This window comes from Alosa pseudoharengus, unplaced genomic scaffold (genome assembly GCF_046254945.1).
Source record: "Alosa pseudoharengus isolate Yale_2024_CS ecotype anadromous, Long Island Sound unplaced genomic scaffold, YU_APseudo_1.1 YU_APseudo_1.1_scf_5, whole genome shotgun sequence".
In the NCBI taxonomy this organism is placed as follows: domain Eukaryota; kingdom Metazoa; phylum Chordata; class Actinopteri; order Clupeiformes; family Clupeidae; genus Alosa; species Alosa pseudoharengus.
In genome coordinates, this window is record NW_027468837.1 from 16,821,083 (window position 1) to 16,844,232 (window position 23,150).

Genomic DNA, 23,150 nt, shown 5'->3' on the forward strand with positions numbered 1-23,150 from the left:
TCTTAAGTTTTCTTATTAGTGGGTTTGATCCAGCAAGACCGCTGTGGGCTTGCGGAGCAAGCCCACTATTGTTCTTCTTAAGTTTTCTTATTAGTGGGTTTGATCCAGCAAGACCACAGCATGGCGAAGCCATGCTGTGGGCTTGCGGAGCAAGCCCACTATTGTTCTTCTTAAGTTTACTTTATTTATTTATTTATTATTCCTTTTCACCCACTTTTTGGCCGAACTACTGCTCCTAGACCGTTTGAGCTATCAACGCGGTTCGAACTCCAAAAATTCAGGCCCGAACCGGTGTAACTTGCTTGTTAATTTCGTGTCGCTGGCCCTTGTCGTTTTCGCGGTATTCCCGTTTTTCTGCGTTTTTTTTAATTGCTTAAGCTTGCACCTGGAAGAGTTCTAAGCCACCTGGCAGAGCTCTAATGGGCTGGGCTGGGCTGTCTGTGTATATGAAGGTGTGTTCATGTAACTTTTGACCCGTATGTCCGATTTTCATAAATGAGGTACCGTTGGAATCCTTGGATGAGGCCGAGTTCCATGCTCCTGATCAAACCCACTCTTGCAGTTCCTCGGAACCGCAATTCTAGTTATTATTATTATTATATCTTCCTATAAGCCCACTTTTTGGCCGAACTACTGCTCCTAGACCGTTTGAGCTATCGACGCGGTTCGAACTCCAAAAATTCAGGCCCGAACCGGTGTAACTTGCTTGTTGATTTCGTGTCGCTGGCCCTTGTCGTTTTCGCGGTATTCCCGTTTTTCTGCGTTTTTTGGGCCCATTGAAATGAATGGCGGAATGTTCAGAATTCAAATTTCGATTGTGACATCACAGCTCTAATTGCTTAAGCTTGCACCTGGAAGAGTTCTAAGCCACCTGGCAGAGCTCTAATGGGCTGGGCTGGGCTGTCTGTGTATATGAAGGTGTGTGCATGTAACTTTTGACCCGTATGTCCGATTTTCATAAATGAGGTACCGTTGGAATCCTTGGATGAGGCCGAGTTCCATGCCCCTGATCAAACCCACTCTTGCAGTTCCTCGGAACCGCAATTCTAGTTTATTTATTATTCCTTTTCACCCACTTTTTGGCCGAACTACTGCTCCTAGACCGTTTGAGCTATCAACGCGGTTCGAACTCCAAAAATTCAGGCCCGAACCGGTGTAACTTGCTTGTTAATTTCGTGTCGCTGGCCCTTGTCGTTTTCGCGGTATTCCCGTTTTTCTGCGTTTTTTGGGCCCATTGAAATGAATGGCGGAATGTTCAGAATTCAAATTTCGATTGTGACATCACAGCTCTAATTGCTTAAGCTTGCACCTGGAAGAGTTCTAAGCCACCTGGCAGAGCTCTAATGTGCTGGGCTGGGCTGTCTGTGTATATGAAGGTGTGTGCATGTAACTTTTGACCCGTATGTCCGATTTTCATAAATGAGGTACCGTTGGAATCCTTGGATGAGGCCGAGTTCCATGCCCCTGATCAAACCCACTCTTGCAGTTCCTCGGAACCGCAATTCTAGTTATTATTATTATTATATCTTCCTATAAGCCCACTTTTTGGCCGAACTACTGCTCCTAGACCGTTTGAGCTATCGACGCGGTTCGAACTCCAAAAATTCAGGCCCGAACCGGTGTAACTTGCTTGTTGATTTCGTGTCGCTGGCCCTTGTCGTTTTCGCGGTATTCCCGTTTTTCTGCGTTTTTTGGGCCCATTGAAATGAATGGCGGAATGTTCAGAATTCAAATTTCGATTGTGACATCACAGCTCTAATTGCTTAAGCTTGCACCTGGAAGAGTTCTAAGCCACCTGGCAGAGCTCTAATGGGCTGGGCTGGGCTGTCTGTGTATATGAAGGTGTGTGCATGTAACTTTTGACCCGTATGTCCGATTTTCATAAATGAGGTACCGTTGGAATCCTTGGATGAGGCCGAGTTCCATGCCCCTGATCAAACCCACTCTTGCAGTTCCTCGGAACCGCAATTCTAGTTATATCTTCTTTTTCACCCACTTTTTGGCCGAACTACTGCTCCTAGACCGTTTGAGCTATCGACGCGGTTCGAACTCCAAAAATTCAGGCCCGAACCGGTGTAACTTGCTTGTTGATTTCGTGTCGCTGGCACTTGTCGTTTTCGCGGTATTCCCGTTTTTCGGCGTTTTTGGGCCCCATTGAAATGAATGGCGGAATGTTCAAGGATTCTAATTCGATTGTGACATCACAGCTCTAATTGCTTAAGCTTGCACCTGGAAGAGTTCTAAGCCACCTGGCAGAGCTCTAATGGGCTGGGCTGGGCTGTCTGTGTATATGAAGGTGTGTGCATGTAACTTTTGACCCGTATGTCCGATTTTCATGAATGAGGTACCGTTGGAATCCTTGAATGAAGCCCAGTTCAATTCCTTGCCAGCACTAAGTGTAAAGGTAATGTAAAAAAAGATGAGACAGCGCGAAGCGCTGTCTCATCTTTTTTTTAAAGCCAAACCATGTTGATACAGGTCATTAAAAAAAATATATATATATTTTCCAAATCCATTCAGCCCAGTTCAATGCCTTGCCAGCACGCGCTGTCTCCTCTTTTTTTTAAAGCCAAACCATGTTCATATAGGTCATTAAAAAAATAAATAAAGTATTTCACCAATGCATTCAGCCCAGTCCTATACCCAGCTAGCTCTATTTGAACTTAGTCATGTGTACAGTTGTATAGATTATTACATTGAGAAACACACTTACATATAGATATCATGCATATCCACGCAGCATTACTAATCAAGTTACTCATCGTTGCCCAGCAAGAAGTCCACAATCAATTCAATTGTCTTGCCACGATCTGTGGAGCTTACAGACAACGTTATATTACTATAGGTTCTGTATGCTATTTAAAGCCCACCTAACGCTGAGTCCCTTCTAGACGGTGTGTTGCAATGCATTCTGGGTGCTGTGCTGTGATTCGACGGCTCGTCACCTGACCCACCAAACAACAACTCTCTGGGATGTGGCAAATATCGCGTAAAAACCTTGTTGCCAGAACAACAGGGAAAAGGCAACAGGATAGCAGCAGGAAAGATACGCAGGATACACACGGAATTTTGATGGACGTCCTTATCAGTCTATGGTCTAACTTATAAACGTGTCGGGTCAACGTCAACGATAAGTAAGTTAGGCTAACGTAAACGTTAGCTATTTGCTGTTGTCATATGCTAGTGCTATATGCTTTAGGCTACGTGATGGCCATTTATCACACTAATTTTAGGTACTACTTTTACGAGGTCTGTAGTTCTGTCAAAATGTATCTTATCGTTGAACAGACTACAAGGTTATCTTCCTTAGACTTCGTAGATGTAGTTACTACAATTTGGAAGCGAATTTCGAAGTGTAAATATGGTTTTAGTGTGTAAACAGACCAACCGCGATTTTGCAATGAAGTTAATGGAGCCTTTTATGTAGGGCTTCTAGGCTACTTTCACGAAGTCTGTAGTTCTGTCAAAATGTATCTTATCTATGAACAGACTACATGATTATCTTCCTTAGACTTCGTAGATGTAGTTACTACAATTTGGAAGCGAATTTCGAAGTGTAAATATGGTTTTAGTGTGTAAACAGACCAACCGCGATTTTGCAATGAAGTTAATGGAGCCTTTTATGTAGGGCTACTAGGCTACTTTCACGAAGTCTGTAGTTCTGTCAAAATGTATCTTAACCATGTAGTATGTTTATAGATATCTTCCTTAGACTTCGTAGATGTAGTTACTACAATTTGGAAGCGAATTTCGAAGTGCAAATATGGTTTAAATGTGTAAACAAGACGCCTGATGTTTAATGTTAATGAATGGGCACAGTATTATTGTGTACAGTAATGGGCTATCAGTAGTATGTAAACAGTTCATGTGTTATGTGATTTACATAAACTAGTAAACAACATACATGTTAAAAGCTGGTATTGTGTTTCCTGAATTCTTACATTCAGGCATTCAAATGAAATGTAATTAAATAGCATATCAATCATGCAACAATGCAAAAACAATGAAACTAGTGTAGGCCTAATTATATTTTACATTAGTAAAGCAGTACTCTGATGTGCATGCTTTCACAAACTTTTGTGAACAATCTTAGCACTTTAAACATTGACTGTTTTGAAGTGCATGTATAGCAATATAGTATAAAAATAATAATAATTGTGATGATATTACAATTTGATGGGGGGTGGGAGGAGGGGGTGGGTTCATGTAGGTGGGCCCTATGACCCCAAAGTATGCCTTGACTGGGCCTCAGGTCAAAGAAGTTTGAGAAAGGCTGATGTAGACGACAAAGCAGCAAGGAGGCGTCGTGTGATCATTTAAACAAGTTTTATGACAAGGTCGATGAGGGTGGGAAAAATCGTACATTTCTGTGCAAACTTTGCCCGCACTTCAGTCACATTGTCTTTTAAGAAAATGCAGTCCTTTTTTCGGTTCCAGCAGCCAACAACCTCAGAACTGACCCTTCAGGCCTCTCAGCAGGCGCTGGCCTTTAACCGCAGCCAGAAGAGAGTCAGCAGAAATTTGATTGCCTTTAAAAAATCTGACTTCTTAAAAAATCTTAAACTGGCTGCATTACGTGATTATTTCTGAGATTCTGATACGTTTTTAACCATGACCTATACACAGTTCTGGTTTGAAAATGTATCTCTTAAAATAATCACTTTATGCAGTCAGCTTAAGATGGCTTACTAGCAACTAACTAATTACCCTAGCAACAACCTAGAAACCACCCCTGTAATGTCAACCTAGCGACCACCATAGCAACCAGCATAGCAACCATGTTATTTATGCGTTTTAGCTTATTGGATGTTGCGTTAATGCAGACAACTTTTGATCCGTGTGCCCGATTTTCATAAATGAGGTACCGTTGGAATCCTTGGATGAGGCCGAGTTCCGTGCCACTGATCAAACCCACTCTTGCAGTTCCTCGGAACCGCAATTCTAGTTAATATAACAACTGTTGTTACCAGTGGTAACAATGCATCACGCAAACGTCTCCAATTAGGCCTCTTTGTCATAAAATTCAAGAATGACCGTCATGCTGTAGCACTCCACTATGCATAAAGACATTAAAAACTGCGCAGCTCATCATTCCGCGTTACCCGAAAGTAGCTAGAAAGTGGCTAGAAAACCATAGATTATACAACTGTCTGTATCCGATTCTAGCAAGCATCTTCATGTCCCACTATTGCAATTCCTTCATTTGTGTTTTGCAGAAAGCAGGTAGGCTAATCCAGTGGTCAAAATGACACGAAGCATGTGTGAGTAATACGAGTGGTTTTTAACGAGGGAGCTCCAATATAAGTGATAAGCAGTGGTGGACATTACTTGAGTACATTTACTCAATTACTGTACTTAAGTCGCTTTTTCATGTATCTGTACTTTACTTCAGTATTTAAATTTTGTTAAACTTTTTACTTTTACTCCAGTACATTTCAAGGCCAAATATCTTACTTTTTACTTCACTACATTTTGTGACAGCTGAAGTACAGCTGAAGTTCCTTTTGGAAAAAAGACTGTCCAAATACATGTGTACTTACTGTACATGTATATTTTCTATTAAGAGAGCTAGGCTTTAAATAATGGTCTTGCCTAACCTATGTTATTGCCATATCCACTATTTACTGTACCTTGTTGACCCCTTTTCACAATATTGATGTTACCACAACTAGCCTCTTGACGCCATAGAGCAAATGATAGACAATCTGACACTATCAAACACAAAAAGGGAACATCTTGATTTGGTCCGAAAGTATAAAGCATTCAACAAAGAAAAATGTGGTTACTTTGAAGTATCTACGATAAGATATCACTTTAGTTTGATTTTAGTTCTTTCTACATACAGCAATTATTAGCTGATTTTGTCCTGAATGGAGGAGAAAGGTAGCCTAGAAATCTAGACGCACCCTAGCGGCAGCAAATTACATTTGCTTCCAGGGCTAGTCTAGCAACTCTCCGTTGGCTTGTGAGCTCGAAAAATTAAACTTCTATCAGGCCAATCAAATCGTGTATAGAGTCGTTAGGCGGGCTTAACATAATGATTGATGGAGGAGTTGCAACGGTTTGGCTTGAATTCCCTGCTACTTGAAAACAAAGAAGATGGATGTTGCTGTTGGCGAACAGTGTGACACGAGCTAAGCTTTTTTTAAGTTGGCAAAAGTTTAAACTAGCCAACTAGCTCCACTGGTGGGAAAACGCATGGGACTCATAGCGCTGCCGCTGTCCTATTGCGTGCAGAGGGAATTTGAAAGACAACCGATTATCCCGCCCCTCGGACTGAGCACTGCGAACGGTGAGTGCCCAGACCCTACATTTTAATGTGGGTCTGGCTCGTAAGGCTAGGAGAAAGGCTCAATGACTGCATGTCTGTGCCGAATCATTTCAACAATAGTAAATGCAACTGTATTAATAATCATAATACATTTCAGGACTTTTACTTTCGATACTTAAGTACATTTGAAGGCAAGTACTTTTGTACTTCGACTCAAGTAGAAATGTAAAAGGAGGACTTTTACTTTTACTGGAGTAACATTTGACCATGTGTATCTCTACTTTTACTCAAATACAGGATTTGTGTACTTCGTCCACCACTGGTGATAAGGCTATTTTACCATAAGTAATGACCCAACGGTGAACCTGAACAACTTTAGGAAAAACTTACGATTGGTGCAGCGTTCAGCTACTTCATCCAAACAAAAACTTTTCAAATGACTGGCACTTGCCTGCCCAATGTCCTTTCTGTAATTTTTTTTGTTTTATTGACTGTGCACCTCTGCATTTTAATCATTCGCAATGACATTCATATGACGCCCCCTCAAATTGAGCTACGCTGACCACACAGCGTGTTGAATGCGTGAATCCTGCTTGTGCTATTTTTATTGCTATGGTTTACGTGTGGCAATGAATGAAGCCATGCCGCAGCATGTTATGCGTCAAGGAGATTAGACTACGCTAGATTACATAGGCTACTCTACATTATGGGTTGTCTGTTTATTGTATGATACAACAAAAGTAAAAGCTACAGACCATATTCATAGACTTTGGTGGAAAAGTGTAGTTTGGGTGAAGACATTATATGCTACATTTTGAAGCTAATCCATATAATTTAATTGTTTTTTTTTTTAATTCGATTTCATGTTCACGAAAGCTGGTAATTTTGGCCTTGGCCATACGATGTATGTGGAGGTGCGTGACAGTTTTTGCAATGATGTCATTAAAATAGCATCCCCCCACTTTAAAAATCCCCACTACGCCACTGCTCTGGAGCATTCCTTTAAAGCGTCTGCAAAGATCAAATTTTTGTGAGGTTTCAGACCACTGGGTACATTACAAAGCAACTTTGGTGACTTGGTGACTTTCCAAAGGTCAGGTCTCAACAGCCTATCAGACTAATCTGATCTGATACCAGATTCCTCATGATGTCAAAAAAAGACTTTAAAAAAGTATTTTTACCTTCCTCAAACTTCAGAGTGTCTAGACAGAAATTTATTTTTACCAGATAGCCCCTCTATCAAGCTGTTGTCATCAGATTGTTCTAGATTGTTCAGATTGTTGTGTCTTCATCTGATTATTCCAGGATAGAATAATAAATACCTTTGACCCATTTGTCAAAGTCACACAGTGATTCAGTATCTCAATTTCAAGAGCTAATATCGCCTCCACTATTAATGTAAAAGTGTTGAGTTGACTAGCCTGTCGTCTGGAATCCTATTAGCTGGCACTTACTTTAAACTATTTGACAGGAATTTAAAAATATATGAGGAAGACCACATAAATGCTGTATTGGCTTGCCAGTGGTGAAGTTTCACCAGAGACTTTCTAATGAGGAGGCACAGCACTCAAAAAATCCTCCATAGAAATGCCTGGGGTTCGTTTGTAATGCCAATATGGCAGTAGTCTACACATATCCCGCCCCTTCCGCGGCAAAAAAGGCGACATGTGAATACATTGTGCCCAGGGCCGGATTATTCATAAGGGCCAGTGGGCCTGTGCCCAGGGGCACCAACCATGGGGGGCACCACATGACACATGCTTTAAAAATATTTTTCATAAATTGTTATATTATTCACTTGAAATTGTTGAAAGACCATACATTATTCGTTTTGTGAACACTGATGTCACAATAATAATAAATGATAAATAAATCAAGATTAGGCTACATGATCACTATCACTCCCCCTCCCCAATCTGTCATAGTTGAGCTGGTCCACAAGTATGTGCACATGTATCGTCTTTTACAGAAAATTCATCCAAAATGAACCGACATCAATTGAGTGGTTGTGCTAAAAGAAAGTTAAAGAAAAACAAGGATTCTAGACGTTTAGCCACGATTCAAAATGTTGCAGGGATAGAAAGTTTTTTTTGTGAGAACATCAGAAGGAATTGCGGTCACTAGCAGCGCTGCTGATGAAGCTGAAGCTGAAGCTAACCGTGGAGACGGTAACGCTAGCAGGGGAGATGGTACCACGAGCGCTAGCGGTGGGTGTTGCGCTCAGAATATTCCTAACCCTGCCTGTAACAAATGCTGAAGGTGAGAGGTCGTTCTCCCCACTGAAACGAGTGAAGAATCATGAGCTCAGGACGACAATGACACGAAAGCGTTTGCCTGCACTCTCCCTGCTTACCATTGAATCGGAGTTGGTCAAAGAAATGGACTTTGGGGATGTAGTCCGCACCTTTGCTTACGCAAAATCAAGGAAGAAGCAGTTCTGCTAAAAGCTCTGCTGCTGTTTTGATGTTCAGCGTCAGCTGTGCTGATGAAGTTCCCCTATTCTGCATAATGGGAATGTCTTGTGTTTTTTTGTGTGGCTGCTGGCCTGATGTGTAGTAGGCCTACACTGATGTGTATTGATTTTGGCTTTTTGAATTGATAGACATTTTAAATTGAGACATTTTAATATAGTGCTCACTGCTATGTCTAGCCTACATGTATGTAGTTGGATGTGCATAATGAAAATGCTTTTTTTTCCCTTTATTTTTTCTTTTTTTCTGTTTTTCTGCTGGGCTGATGTACTGATGTGTAGGCCTATTGATTTTGACATTTTGTATTGAGTGCTGTGCTTTTTGAATTCAACATTTTGAAATGAGATATTTGAATATTGCTCACTACTCATATGCCTACATGTAGTTGTGTAAGTTAGTGAATAGTAGATTACATTAGAGAAATCCCCTTGATTATGTGTGATGTTTTTGACTGGAGGACAGCACGGGAAACAGGGGTGGTGGAGGGGGGGGGGGGGGTCTTTGAGGTATAGTGCCCAGGGGCACCACATTGTCTTAATACGGGCCTGATTGTGCCAATCGTGGTGTGTTGTGAATACATGTGTTAACCTTCTAACACTGTTCCGGTCAAAAATGACCGATTTACACATTCCCTGTACCATAAATATGGCATTTTTCATCAGATCGCCTCAAGACCTTATGGTATCCTTCACAAAAGGCATTTGAACACATAAAATTCATTGTGACTAATTTCTTTGAATTTTGAGTGATTTATTCAACTTGGTCACACTTTTTTTGTTTACGGTCAGAAATGACCGTCATAGGAAATGAATGGGAAAGAGTATAATTTTCATCAAGAGTATAATTTTCATCAAAGACCCTATCTCCATACATGCACTTGTAAGTAAACTGGCAAATGTATTGCCTGCATTTGTTAGAAACAGAGTTATAAATATGTAATAGGGTACTTTACTTTTTAATTATGGCATATGTCTGTTTCTTTCCACACTTGCAACTGCCTGCACACTTTATGTGTGCCTCCTAATTTATTATTTCATTCTTCTTACTTTTAGTCCTGCCTGCCTCCCTTTTTTACCCTACAATGTTTAGTGCTTTGAGTACATGATAAAGCGCTCTACAAATAAAATGCAGAGTGCAGGTTTTGTACTGGAGTTTGAAGGCAGGTGGGGTGACTGCTTTCTCCTGTTGCTACATAATGCCAGAAGTGAAAGGGCTTGCTGTGATGCTAAAGGAAGTGTGCTCAAAGTAAGAGCTGTATGAGGGACCCTTAGGTCAGGTTGACCCCTGTATGAGAGCACCCATGGAAAGGCGATGCATTAGTGAGGCACCCTGTGTCTGTGATGAACAGTGGAAGAGAGGATATACAAGGGGCACCTGTATGAAGTGCATGAGTGTATTTCATGAAGTTTTAAAGAATGCCAGCACTATGGTTGAGTATGTGCCCTGACTACCATACCAACATCCATTGAGGCAACAAATCTTAAAATTATATACAAATGTAAAAAAATATAAAAAAATATTATTATTACTATTGTTAAAGTGTACATTTTTAATTTATGTTAAAATAAGAGCAGTTAAAACAGTAAATTAAGGGGGGTAGCAACGAACAGTGTTTAAAGGTTAATCATGTGTTGTGATCTCATCGCAGGAGCAAGGTTGGTGTCGTGAAGCCTTGCGCACGCACATCTCTGCTGAAATAGATGCCCGATAAGTGCCCAAAAATGTCACGTTCCGTTTTTATTACGGTTGTTTAGATGAAGAGATTTTTGTAACTTGTTTGAATCTACTCATTAAATGCAGGTGAAAAGAGTGTCAGTGATACACACTGATTCTGTCTTTCATTGCAGGCTTCCAGAAGTGCGGATCTCGGACAACGGGCCTTACGAATGCCACGTGGGCATCTACGACCGGGCCACCAGGGAGAAGGTGGTCCTGGCCTCAGGGAACGTCTTTCTCACCGTCATGTGTGAGTACCTCTGAGACTATCTTTCACACTCATTAATGTGTGCAGGTTAGAGGTGTGAGTGTGTGTCTCTGTGTGTGTGTGTGGGTGTGTGTGTCTGTGTCTGTGCATGTGTTGAACACCTGTGAGACAGCATCCCGCTGTTTCTGATCAATAGTGCACTATTATGACCAATCTCGCTCTCCAGTCCTATTCATCTGGGATGTGTCCTCTCACCGGATTCATGTTGTGTACAGTGAATGGATTATGTGTCAATGTAGCATGTTTTTGGAATAGGGGTAATTACAATTAAACAAATAGATGCTGTGATTGTTATGCATTTTTTGCATTTTTATTTGCTGCTTTGACTTCTGTACTGCAGAGTTTTACGTGGGTTATTTTAATGTGTGAGTGTTTACACACACACACACACACACACACACACACACACTAGAGATATAGTCTGTAGCCAGCAGGCATAGTTGCTCAGACAGCTCAAGTAAACAGGAGTGGCAGGGCAAGTGGAGGTGTAATGAGATCATCATGAGCATGCATAGACGAGTCTGCTCGCCGGCACACTGAGCCTGTAATTTCTGCATCACGTCTGCAGGAACACACATCGTCCTTCTTGGAACGCCAGCGTCCTGTTATCACCACTCATCATCATCACCACTCCTCCTCCTCACTACCTTCCAGCCTCCATCCCTGCCCCTCGTCCCTTACCCCCTTCTTCTTTGTTTGGAGAGGGAGAGAGAGAGAGAGAGAGAGAGAACGAGAAAGAGAAGTAGTGACTCAGCTCTGGGCAGCCTCTGCAAAATGCAAAGATGGCAGCATTTGCACTCCTCTTTTCCTCTCCCATTTTCTTCCTCTCATTTCCCTGCCATTTTGGCTGATGAGCCTCTTCCAGCGTAAAGGGGGTTGCTCCGGTGGCACGGTCTGCCCGGCTGCGATAACGGCCGCGGCGTTCGGGAGCGGCGTCGAGGGGCGAGGTGGGAGGCGTGGCGGAGCGTGGTTGGAGTACCACGCTGATAGGCTTTGTCTCTGGGTGCCCCGACGCAAGGCGGCAGCGCGAGATTCTTTTCAAGACGCCCTCTTTTTTTTCTCTCCCCCTCTCCTACACCGGCTTGTATGCAGGTTTAACACACCAAAGAGTCTAGTGTGAAAACATATAAATAAACCAGAGAATCTTCTCAAACCCCCCCCCCCCCCCAAAAAGCAGCAGCAGCAGAGGAGGAGTGTTGTTTTTGAAGTGCATTTTGAGTTGTTTCTTTTTTTGTCATTAAAAAAAGACTTGCTCAATTGCCTCCCTCTGCCTGAGGCTGTGCAATCTCCCAGCTAATCGATTACTGTCTCGGAGAGTAGCAAAAAGAGTTGGAAAGTTAAAGGACTTAGACAGCAGTATGTATGTACTGGGGGAACTCATTTCACCTTACTTTGGAGTGGGGTAATTGTGACTTGGCTTTTGTTTTTTGTCTGTTCTAACTCTGATACGGTCAGCCAACACACTGTCTCAAACGTCTCCTGGTGTCTATCAGAAAGGTGTCATCAAACGCCAGCAGGGATGTCTTCCTGTGTGCTGATTAACAAGTTTCCACTCGCTGGCATCTGGCTCGCACTTCCTGCCCATTAGAAGTCCAGCAGCATACCAAAGATATCAGCTGCAGCCAATTATCAGCTCTGTCTATTTTTGACTGAGGTATTAAAGAATTAAAAAAATATATATTATTAAAAAAAAACCACAGAACTACAGTGATGTGAATGTTTGTTCCTGTGGGCGATCAGTGTGTGCACACACTGCTGGCTTGACAGAGAACTCCCTGACAGGACCCCCCCCCCCCCCCACCATCCCCACTACCCTCCAAGATTTGGCTTGTATAAATAGCCAGCAGCATCAAATGGCTCTTCCCAGTTCCATCTCTGCTCCTGCTGCTGCTGCTGCTGCTACTGCTGCTACTGCTGCAGCTGACAGAGCATTCCGGAAGCCCGTGTGGGGAAGGAGCTGCTGCCATTGACGCCGGTGGTGGGGAGACCCTTATCAATGAGGTCTGGAGCTTCTCCTGGAGACTCCTGCGGCCCTTCTAGTGCCGAGGAGCAGAAGAGAGAGTGTACGCTACTCTGTGTGTTTGTGTGTGTGTGTGTGTGTGTGTGTGAGAGAGAGAGAGAGAGAGAGAGAGAGAAATAGAGAAAGAGAGGGAGATGAGAGAGGAGTTTATGAAAGAGTCTGAAATCCTTACTGGGGGGAAAAGAATGGCCCGTAGCATTGTGGCTAATTGCTATCCAAGCTGAAACAGAATTATTCATAACCTATTAGTGTGCCAAGTTCACCGGTTAGAGGGAAAAAAGGAACAGAGAGAGAGAGAGAGAGAGAGAGAGAGGAGGGAAAATGAGAGAAAAAGTTAATTAATAGGAAGATGTACTCAGCGAGTATTTTAATTTTTTTAAAGGGCTTCATAAATAAGAATTATCATTTTAATGAATCCCTGCCAAGGAATTCAATCACTCGGTGGCTTTCTGAAGGCCCAACTTTGAATGAGGTGAAACTCCTCTGCTCTTTATCATGCACACAACATAGAGGAAACTTTGCCATGGCTGCTCCCTGCTCTTTCAGAGTGTCTTCAATCAGTTAGTAATAATTATATTGAAATGCCCTCAGGCACTTCAAAAAAAACTAAAAAAAAAAAAAAAAACACATGTTTCATTCATTTAGTCGTTCCTGTTTTTGCATGCATGCCTTCATTCACACATCCTTGCACACATTCATTCACATCCTCTTTGCCAGCTCTTACTGACTTACTTAGCAGCACAAGCAGTTGAAAATGGAATCAAATGAATCTGGCCATTTGCCAGAGTTCCAGTTGTAGCCTCTGGAGCTGGGAGTCTTTTCATTCTGCGAGTTTGATAAGATTGCATCAGCGCACCAGTTAGCCTACTTTACGCTCTCCCCAACATCCAGGCTAGTCTCTCTCTCTCTCTCTCTCTCTCTCTCTTTGTCTCTCTCTCGTCTGACCACTGGAGTCACTCAGCCCCTCTAAGTCTGTGCTATCTCTAGCAGCCGCTTCTCTACCCCTCTGGGATGCCAGTGAGATGGAGCTTTATCACACAGACTGTGACATTTTGATTGATTGCGCTGCTTTTCCCCAGACTCCGCCACCAACATACCTGTTCCCGCCGCTCACTGACATGTCGCCGCAAATGACCTTGAAGCGCTCGCTGATTAGTTCACTTGAGCGAGTAATTAGATCAATTAACGACGCAATTTGGAAAGTGGAATCGTAAGAAGCCTGGCAGCTCTCTCCCTTGGTGAGTATAGTCATAGCACCTCAACCAAATCACATGGTGTTCATTCCCATTGTTCAGCTCCCCTTCCCTTTTTAAATTGACCCGTTAATTAAGGTCCATTATGCATTTAATCAGATTGTGTATGCTTAAAAGAATTTTTCTGCCAGGCGTCATACCTGTCACTTGGAAAAATCTAAAGTGGATTTGTCTTGATCTGAAATTACATCTTATTATGCCAAGCGAGGAGAAGTACACTTCTATAAAAAGTAACTTTTTTGTTGTTGATAAAGGGCACTAATGAAGCTCTTGAAGTCCCCCCCCCCCTCAGTATTCACCTTATCACTTGTCACCTTATCTGGTAGTCTCTCACACCCTCCTCCGACACACACATACACAATCCACACCCCCTTCAACTCCATGGCGCGCATAATTGCAGTTCGGTAGCACATGATTTAAGGTGGTTAATGATGTGACCTCCATCATCCGGTGACGTCTAATCAGCATTCAGAGGATAATTTAAATGGAGAGCCACAGCCGCACAAAAAGTTTTTTTTTTCCCCAGAGTCTCGTTCTCACAGAGCGAGGCCCAGTGTCTTTGACCTCCACGGGAGAAGTGGCTGTTGTAAAACACACCGACTGACCGACCGACCACCCGACACACACACACACACACTGAGGCTTAGCCCATCAAGCCATGGAAACGTCTTTGTCAACACCCCGCAGCCGTTTATATGCCACATCACGTAAAGCCAGAAAATCCTTTGTTTTAACCTTTGCAGAGAGCAGCGGAGGTAATTGAGAGGATACCCTTCAACCACTGGCGGGCTCGTGTTTGTACACACAGGAAGAAAGAATGGCAGAAAGAGAGAGAAGAGAGAGAGAGCCACGTAGAGAAGCAGAGAGATGAGCTACAAGGTGTTGGGGGAGTAATTACTCTTTCATCCCATAAAACTGGGATTCGCTTCAATTACAGATGCCCGACTTTTAATTAAGCGGCGCGTGTATATTTAGCCACTGCTTTATAAATGGCTGCTGTTAATGATGCCCAAATAGGGCGTAGCCTGCAGTCACGGCATCACGGTGCACCTACGCAACACCAGCACAGGTGGAGAGGGAGAAGTAGAGAGAAAGAGAAGAGTGGTACTACGTGACAGACCCCACTGATCTCAGGATAGGTGTCAGCCTGCCCTGTATGCTCTACAGTGGGCTAATACTCCTGATGCCTATAGGGTAATTAATAGAGGAATATGACTGTGATGACAAGGGCATTGGCTGGGCTCTTCTGTGTGTGTGTGTGTGTGGTCAGGGGGGTAGCATATAGACTGCTGTGTGATGTTGCCCCTGTGTCGTGGATGTCACTTTGGTCAAAACTGATGTGGAAGGTAAGCAGTCAAGGACAGACCTCTAGGGAGTTTACTCCCTCCGTTGGGGTTCAGTATGTAATGAAAGATAAACGTTAGCATATGATTTCAGGATCGAAGCTGTGCCTCTGCTCTGTCAACTCCTTATCAGAGTTTAATAGCATAGTGAAATCCTGGCACCATAATGCAGCAAAGTACAGTAGAATGACACACACACACACACACACACACACACACACACACACACACTCATACACACGCACACACACAATGTAGTTAGTCAATGTAGCTTACAGTGAGAGAACATATGCATGTGTGTGTGCATCACTGCCATACAATTCACCACTAGTAATATTAAACACTGATCCAGGGCCAGGCTGCCTTTCTTCCTGGCCCATGACACCCCTGTGTGTGTGAATGAGTCGGAATGGGTGTGAAAAAATAAATTCCATCATTATTATTTGATATTTTACACACTGTGTGACCCTCCCCCAACACTTTCTCCATTTTGATCAGGTGCAGAATGCAGTGGTTTGAAGCATATCAGGAAACCGCATTTTGAAACTAGAAGGGGCCAAGGCAATGAAAAACAGCTGAATTATTAAATGTCTGTCTGTGAGTTAGACCCACAGTGTGATAATTGAGGCAAGATAAACAACCGCCAACCTCCTCAAGGAGTAGGTTACTCTTTCCAACACTTAAATGCCAGCTTGTGCATCACTTAAGCAACAAAAAATATGTTTTTGTAGTTTTCCTTTCAATCTTTCTTCTGAAGTTTGGATTTAGCAGAGATGTATTCTATTTGTGTTTTTACCCCTGAAATTCTTTTGAAATATAAAGTGAGGAGCTGTGGGTGATGATGAGTCACTTTGTATTGCTCTGAATCAAACAACTTTCTTTTTTAATGATGGTGTCAAGTCAGTCAACAAAGCTTAAACTGAGCTGGAGACAATAAGTACTTCCTCAACTATGAGTAATTCCATCCAGACAAATTTGAGTGGTTTGTCATTGGATGGAGAAGGAGACTGCGCGCACACACACACACGCACACGCACACACACACACACAAACACATCATGCACACACACAAACACACACACACACACGCAAACACAGCTGAGAGAATGAGAGGCTGATTGTCTTTTCTTTAGCAGTTACCACACAATAGCTCAGTTGTGCAAAATTGATACAGCACACTCCACACACATCCAATCACTTCTGTTTGATTTAAATAAAATCATTTTAATACTCAAACAGCCTTGCTCTGAAACCAAAGAAATATCTGATAATATGATATTCTCATGTAATCTCAAGTATCCCTCCTGTAAAGTAGGGTAAAAGTCTATCAGGACTTGTTCGCTCTGTGCTGAGAATGTAAAGGGAACTTGTTGTCAAAGGGGAGAATTGACTGTGTTTTGCTGATCTCTTTCCTCTTCCGCTTGGCCGTGTGATTGGGTTTTGGAATTGAGGTGCAACCGTCACTTTCCTCACAGAAAGCACCGTGTCAAAAGAGGAGAGGTGAGAGGAGATGAGAGAGAGGCCAAACAATTGAAAGATTTTCTTTTTCCCACTTCCAATTTTCACCTCCAGACAGACAACCAGACCGCAGACAGCTAAGTGCTGACAAGATGACATATAAAACTATAGAGAGAGAGAGAGAGAGAGAGATGATATATTACATCAGTGTTTTTCAACCTTTTTTGTGCTACGGCACACTTTTGATACTTAAAATGTCCCACGGCACACTAACATCCTGTGTGAAGAAAAAATAAACATACCATAGCCTAAAATTTCAAATAATACACAGATGGCCTTATTATGGCTTCTATGCAAGACCTGCTCAATAAAACAAGCGCCCTCTGTCATTTGTAGGTGACTATATCTAATTTAATTGTTGTTTTGAACTGGATATGTGATGATTCTGTGAATTCTGGATATGGGGCCCCCGTTGTACAATGCCTGCATACCACAAATAGTGCAATCATACAATCAATGAGAGCATGTGGTTCTAAATTCTTTGATGCAACAGTTGCTTTTCTGGACCAGTGAGTGCAAGGGCGTAGGTTTGGTCTGAGCTTTGGTGGGGACACTACCCACTAATTCCCCCGGAAAAAAAAAAGGAAAAGCCACTCAACTCTTTCACCAGCCACTATAGATATATAAAATGATTAAAATGTGCTACTGTCCAACTACCCATGATTAAAATGTGCTACTGTCCAACTTGATGTATACTGTGTAGCACATAATCTGATTTTAATATGTATACATATGTAGGCTATATTTAACATTTATTTTCTATTTGGTCTGTTATGAAATCATGCATTGACCCATTTAAGCACAGCTCAGTTTTAAGAAACTTAAATACATGCATGCTTAGCATTTTGTGAAAAGAATCATTAAGGCTACATTGACAACTCTTAACCATAAGCTGCCTGTATATTCTCTAATAGGCCTATTTACAGATATCTAGGCGATGTAAGCACAGCTCAGTTTTAAGAAATGCTTAAAGCCGAAAGACCATGTTGAATTTTTCTACAATTTATTTCAAAACCGGATCACTCTGGAACAGCTAACTATACACGGGAATGCTTTACGATATTTAGCGGGGGGGGGAGGGCCGGTCGCCAGACGATCGGGTTAAAAATTTTCTGTCTGGCCCTCCCCCCTGGTCAAATTTTTTTTTCCAGGGGCCTCCCCCCGGCTCAAAAAAATTCTCCTAGGCCCTCCCCCCTACGTGAATCAAATGGTCGAAAAATGACGTTTACAAGGTTAAAACGGCCAGCAAATGTCATAAGCACACATACACACACACGGGGCTACAAACCAGTGTTGCGCGGGTTTGGTCACAAGCGGCCCGCGGTCGCCCGATATTTTAATCAACCCGACCGCAACTCGGACCGCGAATATTAATTAGGACAAAATTATACCCGACCCGCGATCCGACCCGCTTATTTACAAAATGTGTGCTTTTGGTTATAGCCTGCATGCAGTAGTCCATTTCTGTAAAACAAACTAATTTATTTGCGAAACTTTATGCAGTAGAACTACACGCAGGCATGCAGGACATAATGTTTGCGCAGGAGAGAGAATGAGAATAAGAGCGCAAGCACGCACGCAACCACCAAGGATTTAGAACACTAGATAAGATTTGGCCATAGACATACTTCTTTCGAAAATAGAAATGGAGAGGCAAGGTAGCCTAGGCAAGAGAGATACATTGCTGGTCAAAACGTTAGCGTAAGAACTGGTTTAAAATGCTGAATGAAGCACAAAGCTTTACTAAAGCACATCCACTATTTAAAGTCACAAACACAACGAACTAACTTTTATGCATGCGCGAACCTATACATACCGGTAGTATATGGCTGTGTAGTCTGTGCCATAAGATTTATTCCTGCAGGCTGCCCGTTTCGGCTGTCATACTTTTAAATGGCTTCGCAAGAAGTAGGCCTACATAGACCATAACTTGTACTACTGTCATCTTCTTTAAGAACTTTTCCCAATATTTCCCATAGCCATATCGCTTTTCCTGAAGGGATGTCTTTATTATTTTAACTCGCGTCTTCAGCTTCTTTACTGTTGACTTACTGTATTGATGCTTTACTGTATTGATGCTAGCCTTCTCGTGATATTTTAAGTAGGCCTATTTGTAGAAAATATATATTTAATTAATTTTAACTGACCCGCCCGCAAATGACCCGAATATCATTAAAATATTTGGTTTATGACTCATAACCGCTGGTGACCTGCAAGCTTACGAGGAGAGTTGTGGGAGATTCAGGTAGGGTTGCGACTTTTTTGGACTCGCCCACTCTGTCAAAGAGACGTGAATGATGTTTTGGCCTACAAACCTTTTAAAATATCGAAAACGGATCATTGATCAGGGGAAAAAATATCATGGATCAGGAAAAAATAATTTTCCTCGGCCCTCCCCCCAGGCCAAAACATTTCTCCTGGGCCTTCCCCTAAGGCTTAAAAAATTCTCTTAGGCCCTCCCCCCCCTGACGACCGGCCCTCCCCCCCCGGTAAATATCGTACAGTCCCTTACACCTTTGTGTTCGGTAAGGTCTGCTGTTTATTCTGATATATGGGTTGTCATGTGTTGCGTGAAGAGTGTGTACGATATTCCACCGAGAGGAATGGATGTGGAGATGGGCACAGAGAATAATTATTAAATCTCTTGAAGTTAATTTTTCTCGCGAACTGTTTATCACAGCAAATAGTGGCTATAGCACCGTTTAAAAGCTGAGAAAAGGCTCTTTCATGTGACATGTGTGATGAGTAGCCTACTCGAGAGGTTCAACAGAGAAGAATGGATGAATTTGGACGCACTTCATATGCCTTGTAGTGAAGTGAAGCTGAAGCGCAGCGTCTCCTGCGGCTCACTGGTAGTTATTATAGGTAACTTCAAATCAGCGCGATTTACCCTTATAGGCTACTGCACATTACACGATCTGTACGAGATGATCCGCAGCAAAGTGAGAAAGTATTTAACCCTTTGTAGCGCATGTGAGCGCCCCCCCCCCCCCCCCCCCCCCCCACTTCAACCTGAATATTGGTGGGGACATTTCAGTCGTAATCTGACATTGGTGTGGACACGTCCTTCGGTCCCCACGCAAATCTACGCCCCTGAGTGAGTGACATTTGGGTAATTTTCTGCGGCACACCTGATGATCTCTCACGGCACAGTGGTTGAAAAACACTGTATTAGATTATATATTTTCTCGAGTAAAACTAGTCCAAGGTAGCGAGGAGTGATGGAACGTGAGTGTGAGTAGTGGAGCTGAAAAGGAAGAGGCGGGAGGAGAAGCAGCCTTGCCCCACCTGTGTGTTGTTTACAGCACCGTTAGCCTCCACCTAAGAGTAATTAATAAGAAACAGCGGAAATAGAACAAGACCTTTGGGGCCTGGTTGAAATGCAAAGCATGAGTATGGTGCAAACATCAGCTGGTCTGCAAATAACCCACACCACACAGGGCACAGATTGAATGGAGTGAAAATAACTTTTTATAGAGCTGACTGAAATGTCATGGTCCTTGTCATTACCAAATGTCATGCCACCTACATCGAGAGAGAGCAAAATTTCCAAATCCCTCTAAAAGCAATTTATAGCAATACTAATCAATCAAGCCAGGAAGTGAGTTGCCTCATGTGTTCAAACTATTACGTTAATGTTAATGTTTAGTCTCATATGAATGTGTGTGTGTGGGTACATGTTTTTCCAAGATTGTGACGGCATACACTATTTAATTTAATTAGCATGTGTTCATTTTCCATTGTTGTGGTGCCCATGCGTTGGAGTGTTTTGTTTAGTGAGTGCTGGACGACGGCATTACCATATCTACGTTTTTACATGTTTGCTTTCCTAAACAGCCCTGCCTTCTGTAATCTGCTGGCTTGTTCCTATATTGTGTAAGGCATGTTTCAGAGCTGTGGCCTAATTTCCTGCTACAGCTGCTAAGTTGCTCTGTTGTTCAGCCCCAGCCAATCCTGGCATAGGAGCCGTGCCGCTAGGCAGGTGATTCTCAAATAAACATGGACCCTGAACTGACAGCCTACCATCACACACCACCTGTGTGTAAAATTAGACGGCCGCCTGACATACAGCATTTTTTCCTCGGCTCGCCGTTCCAAAAAATTCCTTAGGCTACTTCAGTGGCTCTGCACTCCCTACTTTTAGTCAGTGTTTTCGGTGGATAGTGTATTAATGTTTAATGTGCTGTACACGCATTTGGTGGGATATTTGTGCTGTTCTGCCCAACTCCACATTTTTGGGGAGCTAATAGTAAGATACTTCCTAGCTGGGCTCTTAAAGAAATCTTCGCTCCACTTCTCACACTAAGTGTAGTGGGCTGAAGCTTTATTGCATGCTGGGCTTCTTTCCTCCATGCTGTGCAATTGTTTAGCAGATTACATTATGACTGCGTATGCCGTAGCTCGCTTAGGATCTGCTAATATTTCCTCAGCAGGAGCTGAGGGCTGTTTATTAAAGCCGGTCGGACACCACAATCTTAAACTGCTTGGTGTTAATCCTGGGGTGCCCTGGCAGCTTGCTGTCTTCAAAACCATTTCTACAACAAGCCGAGAGAAGTACCCCTTTATACCTTGATATCATACTGATACATCAGGAACGAGAAGTTTCAGGTGAAGATTCCGTTGTGGAAGGATATCATCAGAATTAAATCAAACCCCATGCACTTTCTATATACATGTATATTTTAGCTCCCTTTTAGATATAGGCTAGCCATAGCCTTACTGAACAACCCACTTCCAGTGAATTATGCTAAGCTAGGCTAATGGTGTCAGACTGGGTTATTGCACACACAGAAAAGGGTATGTATCCTCTTATCTAACTCTGGGGTAAACAAATTTCCCCCAAAAGTTGAAATGTTCTTTTAAAGATATGGTAGGCTATTGCCATCTTTTACCTATGTACATTTAATTCATAAGTTACTTTGAAAGATCAACATAGCCTACAGAAATTAACTGAAGTCCTTAATTATTTTCTTTCCTACACTGCAACTAATAAGTTGATTTTACTTGTCATACGTTAACAAGTTTTCTTGTGTGCATAGGTTTTATTTGAATGAGGAGAACAATATGTTGTCAAGGTGACATCAGTGGTGGGTTAGCCAGGTACAAGCAGTTTTCGGAAAGCAATGTCATTTGTAAACACACTATCTTTAAAAGCTTTCATCTTGAGATGAAATAGATGTCCCTCTATGTTTATGTTTGTTTGGCGAAAAAGAGAGAAGTTCATCACAACAACAACAACAAACACAATACTGTAACCTTGAATATCCTTCACTGACAATTCTCAGGGCAAATTTCTTATTCCGTCCCGGAACACAGGCCTAGAACTCTGCACGACTGCCTCCTCTAGTCCCTGCTGGCGGCAGGGTTCCTGCGGTTGCTCCGGTTCTCCTTCTCCTTTCTCCCTGCCATTGCTGACAGTTCCAGCCTCGCTGCGGTGGTCCTTTACACTGATGTTGATGGAGCGGAGCCATTTCCTCCCAGAGAGAGACACTGATTGCACACGGCGATACGAGAGGAATACGAGGGAACACACAGTCCCTTTCTTTTTCCACTATATTTATTTGACAAGGTGATTCACTGGAAGTGTGAACAATACTTTGGGATGGAAAATTACCTCCTGCAACTTTTCACTTTCTTTTCCGTGCTGTGGACACCTCAAGCTTCTGAAATTGTCCTCCATCGGGTAGAATGACACTGCATTGAACTGCACCGAACTACACTATGATTTATGCCACTGTTTGCAAATCCATTTTGAATTATTTGTCCCTTTGCCAAGTTAATGCTCACACTGTATTTTTAGCCATTTTTAACACATTTATCTAGCTTTAAAAAAAAAAGCTTAAAGCTTTTTCTGTTCTGTGACTAAGGAAAATGTTGGAGCTTGTGTTGCATCTGGATTCAGATGCTGATGAGTCCAGAGCTCTCCTCCATCCTCCCCTGTAAGCTTCCACTAAAAGGACCTTGCCACAAAATGAGTGACACAAAGAGGCCTTGACCAGTACTACATTGTAGCTGATGGAAGATGAACTATAGCCCATGTGGCTTTGTGACTTGAGACCATGCCTGTACTGTTAGTGTGTGTACTCCCCTCTAAAGCTGGAAACAAACCACTTGAGTAGAAGTATAAAGAAGGGAGTTTACAAATATGGCAATGGTGGGGTGGCATGGGGGTTCACGTTTCCTCATGTGGCCTTATTAAATCTGTTTGCTCTCCCCAGAGCCTTTTTCGTTTTGAATTGTGCCACTGCAAATGTCATGTGAGGATTGGACATCAGGCACTCTGTGGAGTG

The 23,150-nt window shown here is 42.6% G+C and overlaps 1 protein-coding gene across 1 annotated transcript in view; it reads left to right on the forward strand.

The window, feature by feature from the left end:
• igsf21a (immunoglobin superfamily, member 21a) overlaps nt 1–23,150 on the forward strand; it is a 202,323-nt gene that overhangs the window by 129,201 nt on the left and 49,972 nt on the right. The window contains exon 4 of the mRNA XM_076268707.1: nt 10,590–10,708. Coding sequence (XP_076124822.1) covers nt 10,590–10,708 — 119 coding nt within the window. The remainder of the gene's footprint in view (nt 1–10,589; nt 10,709–23,150) is intronic.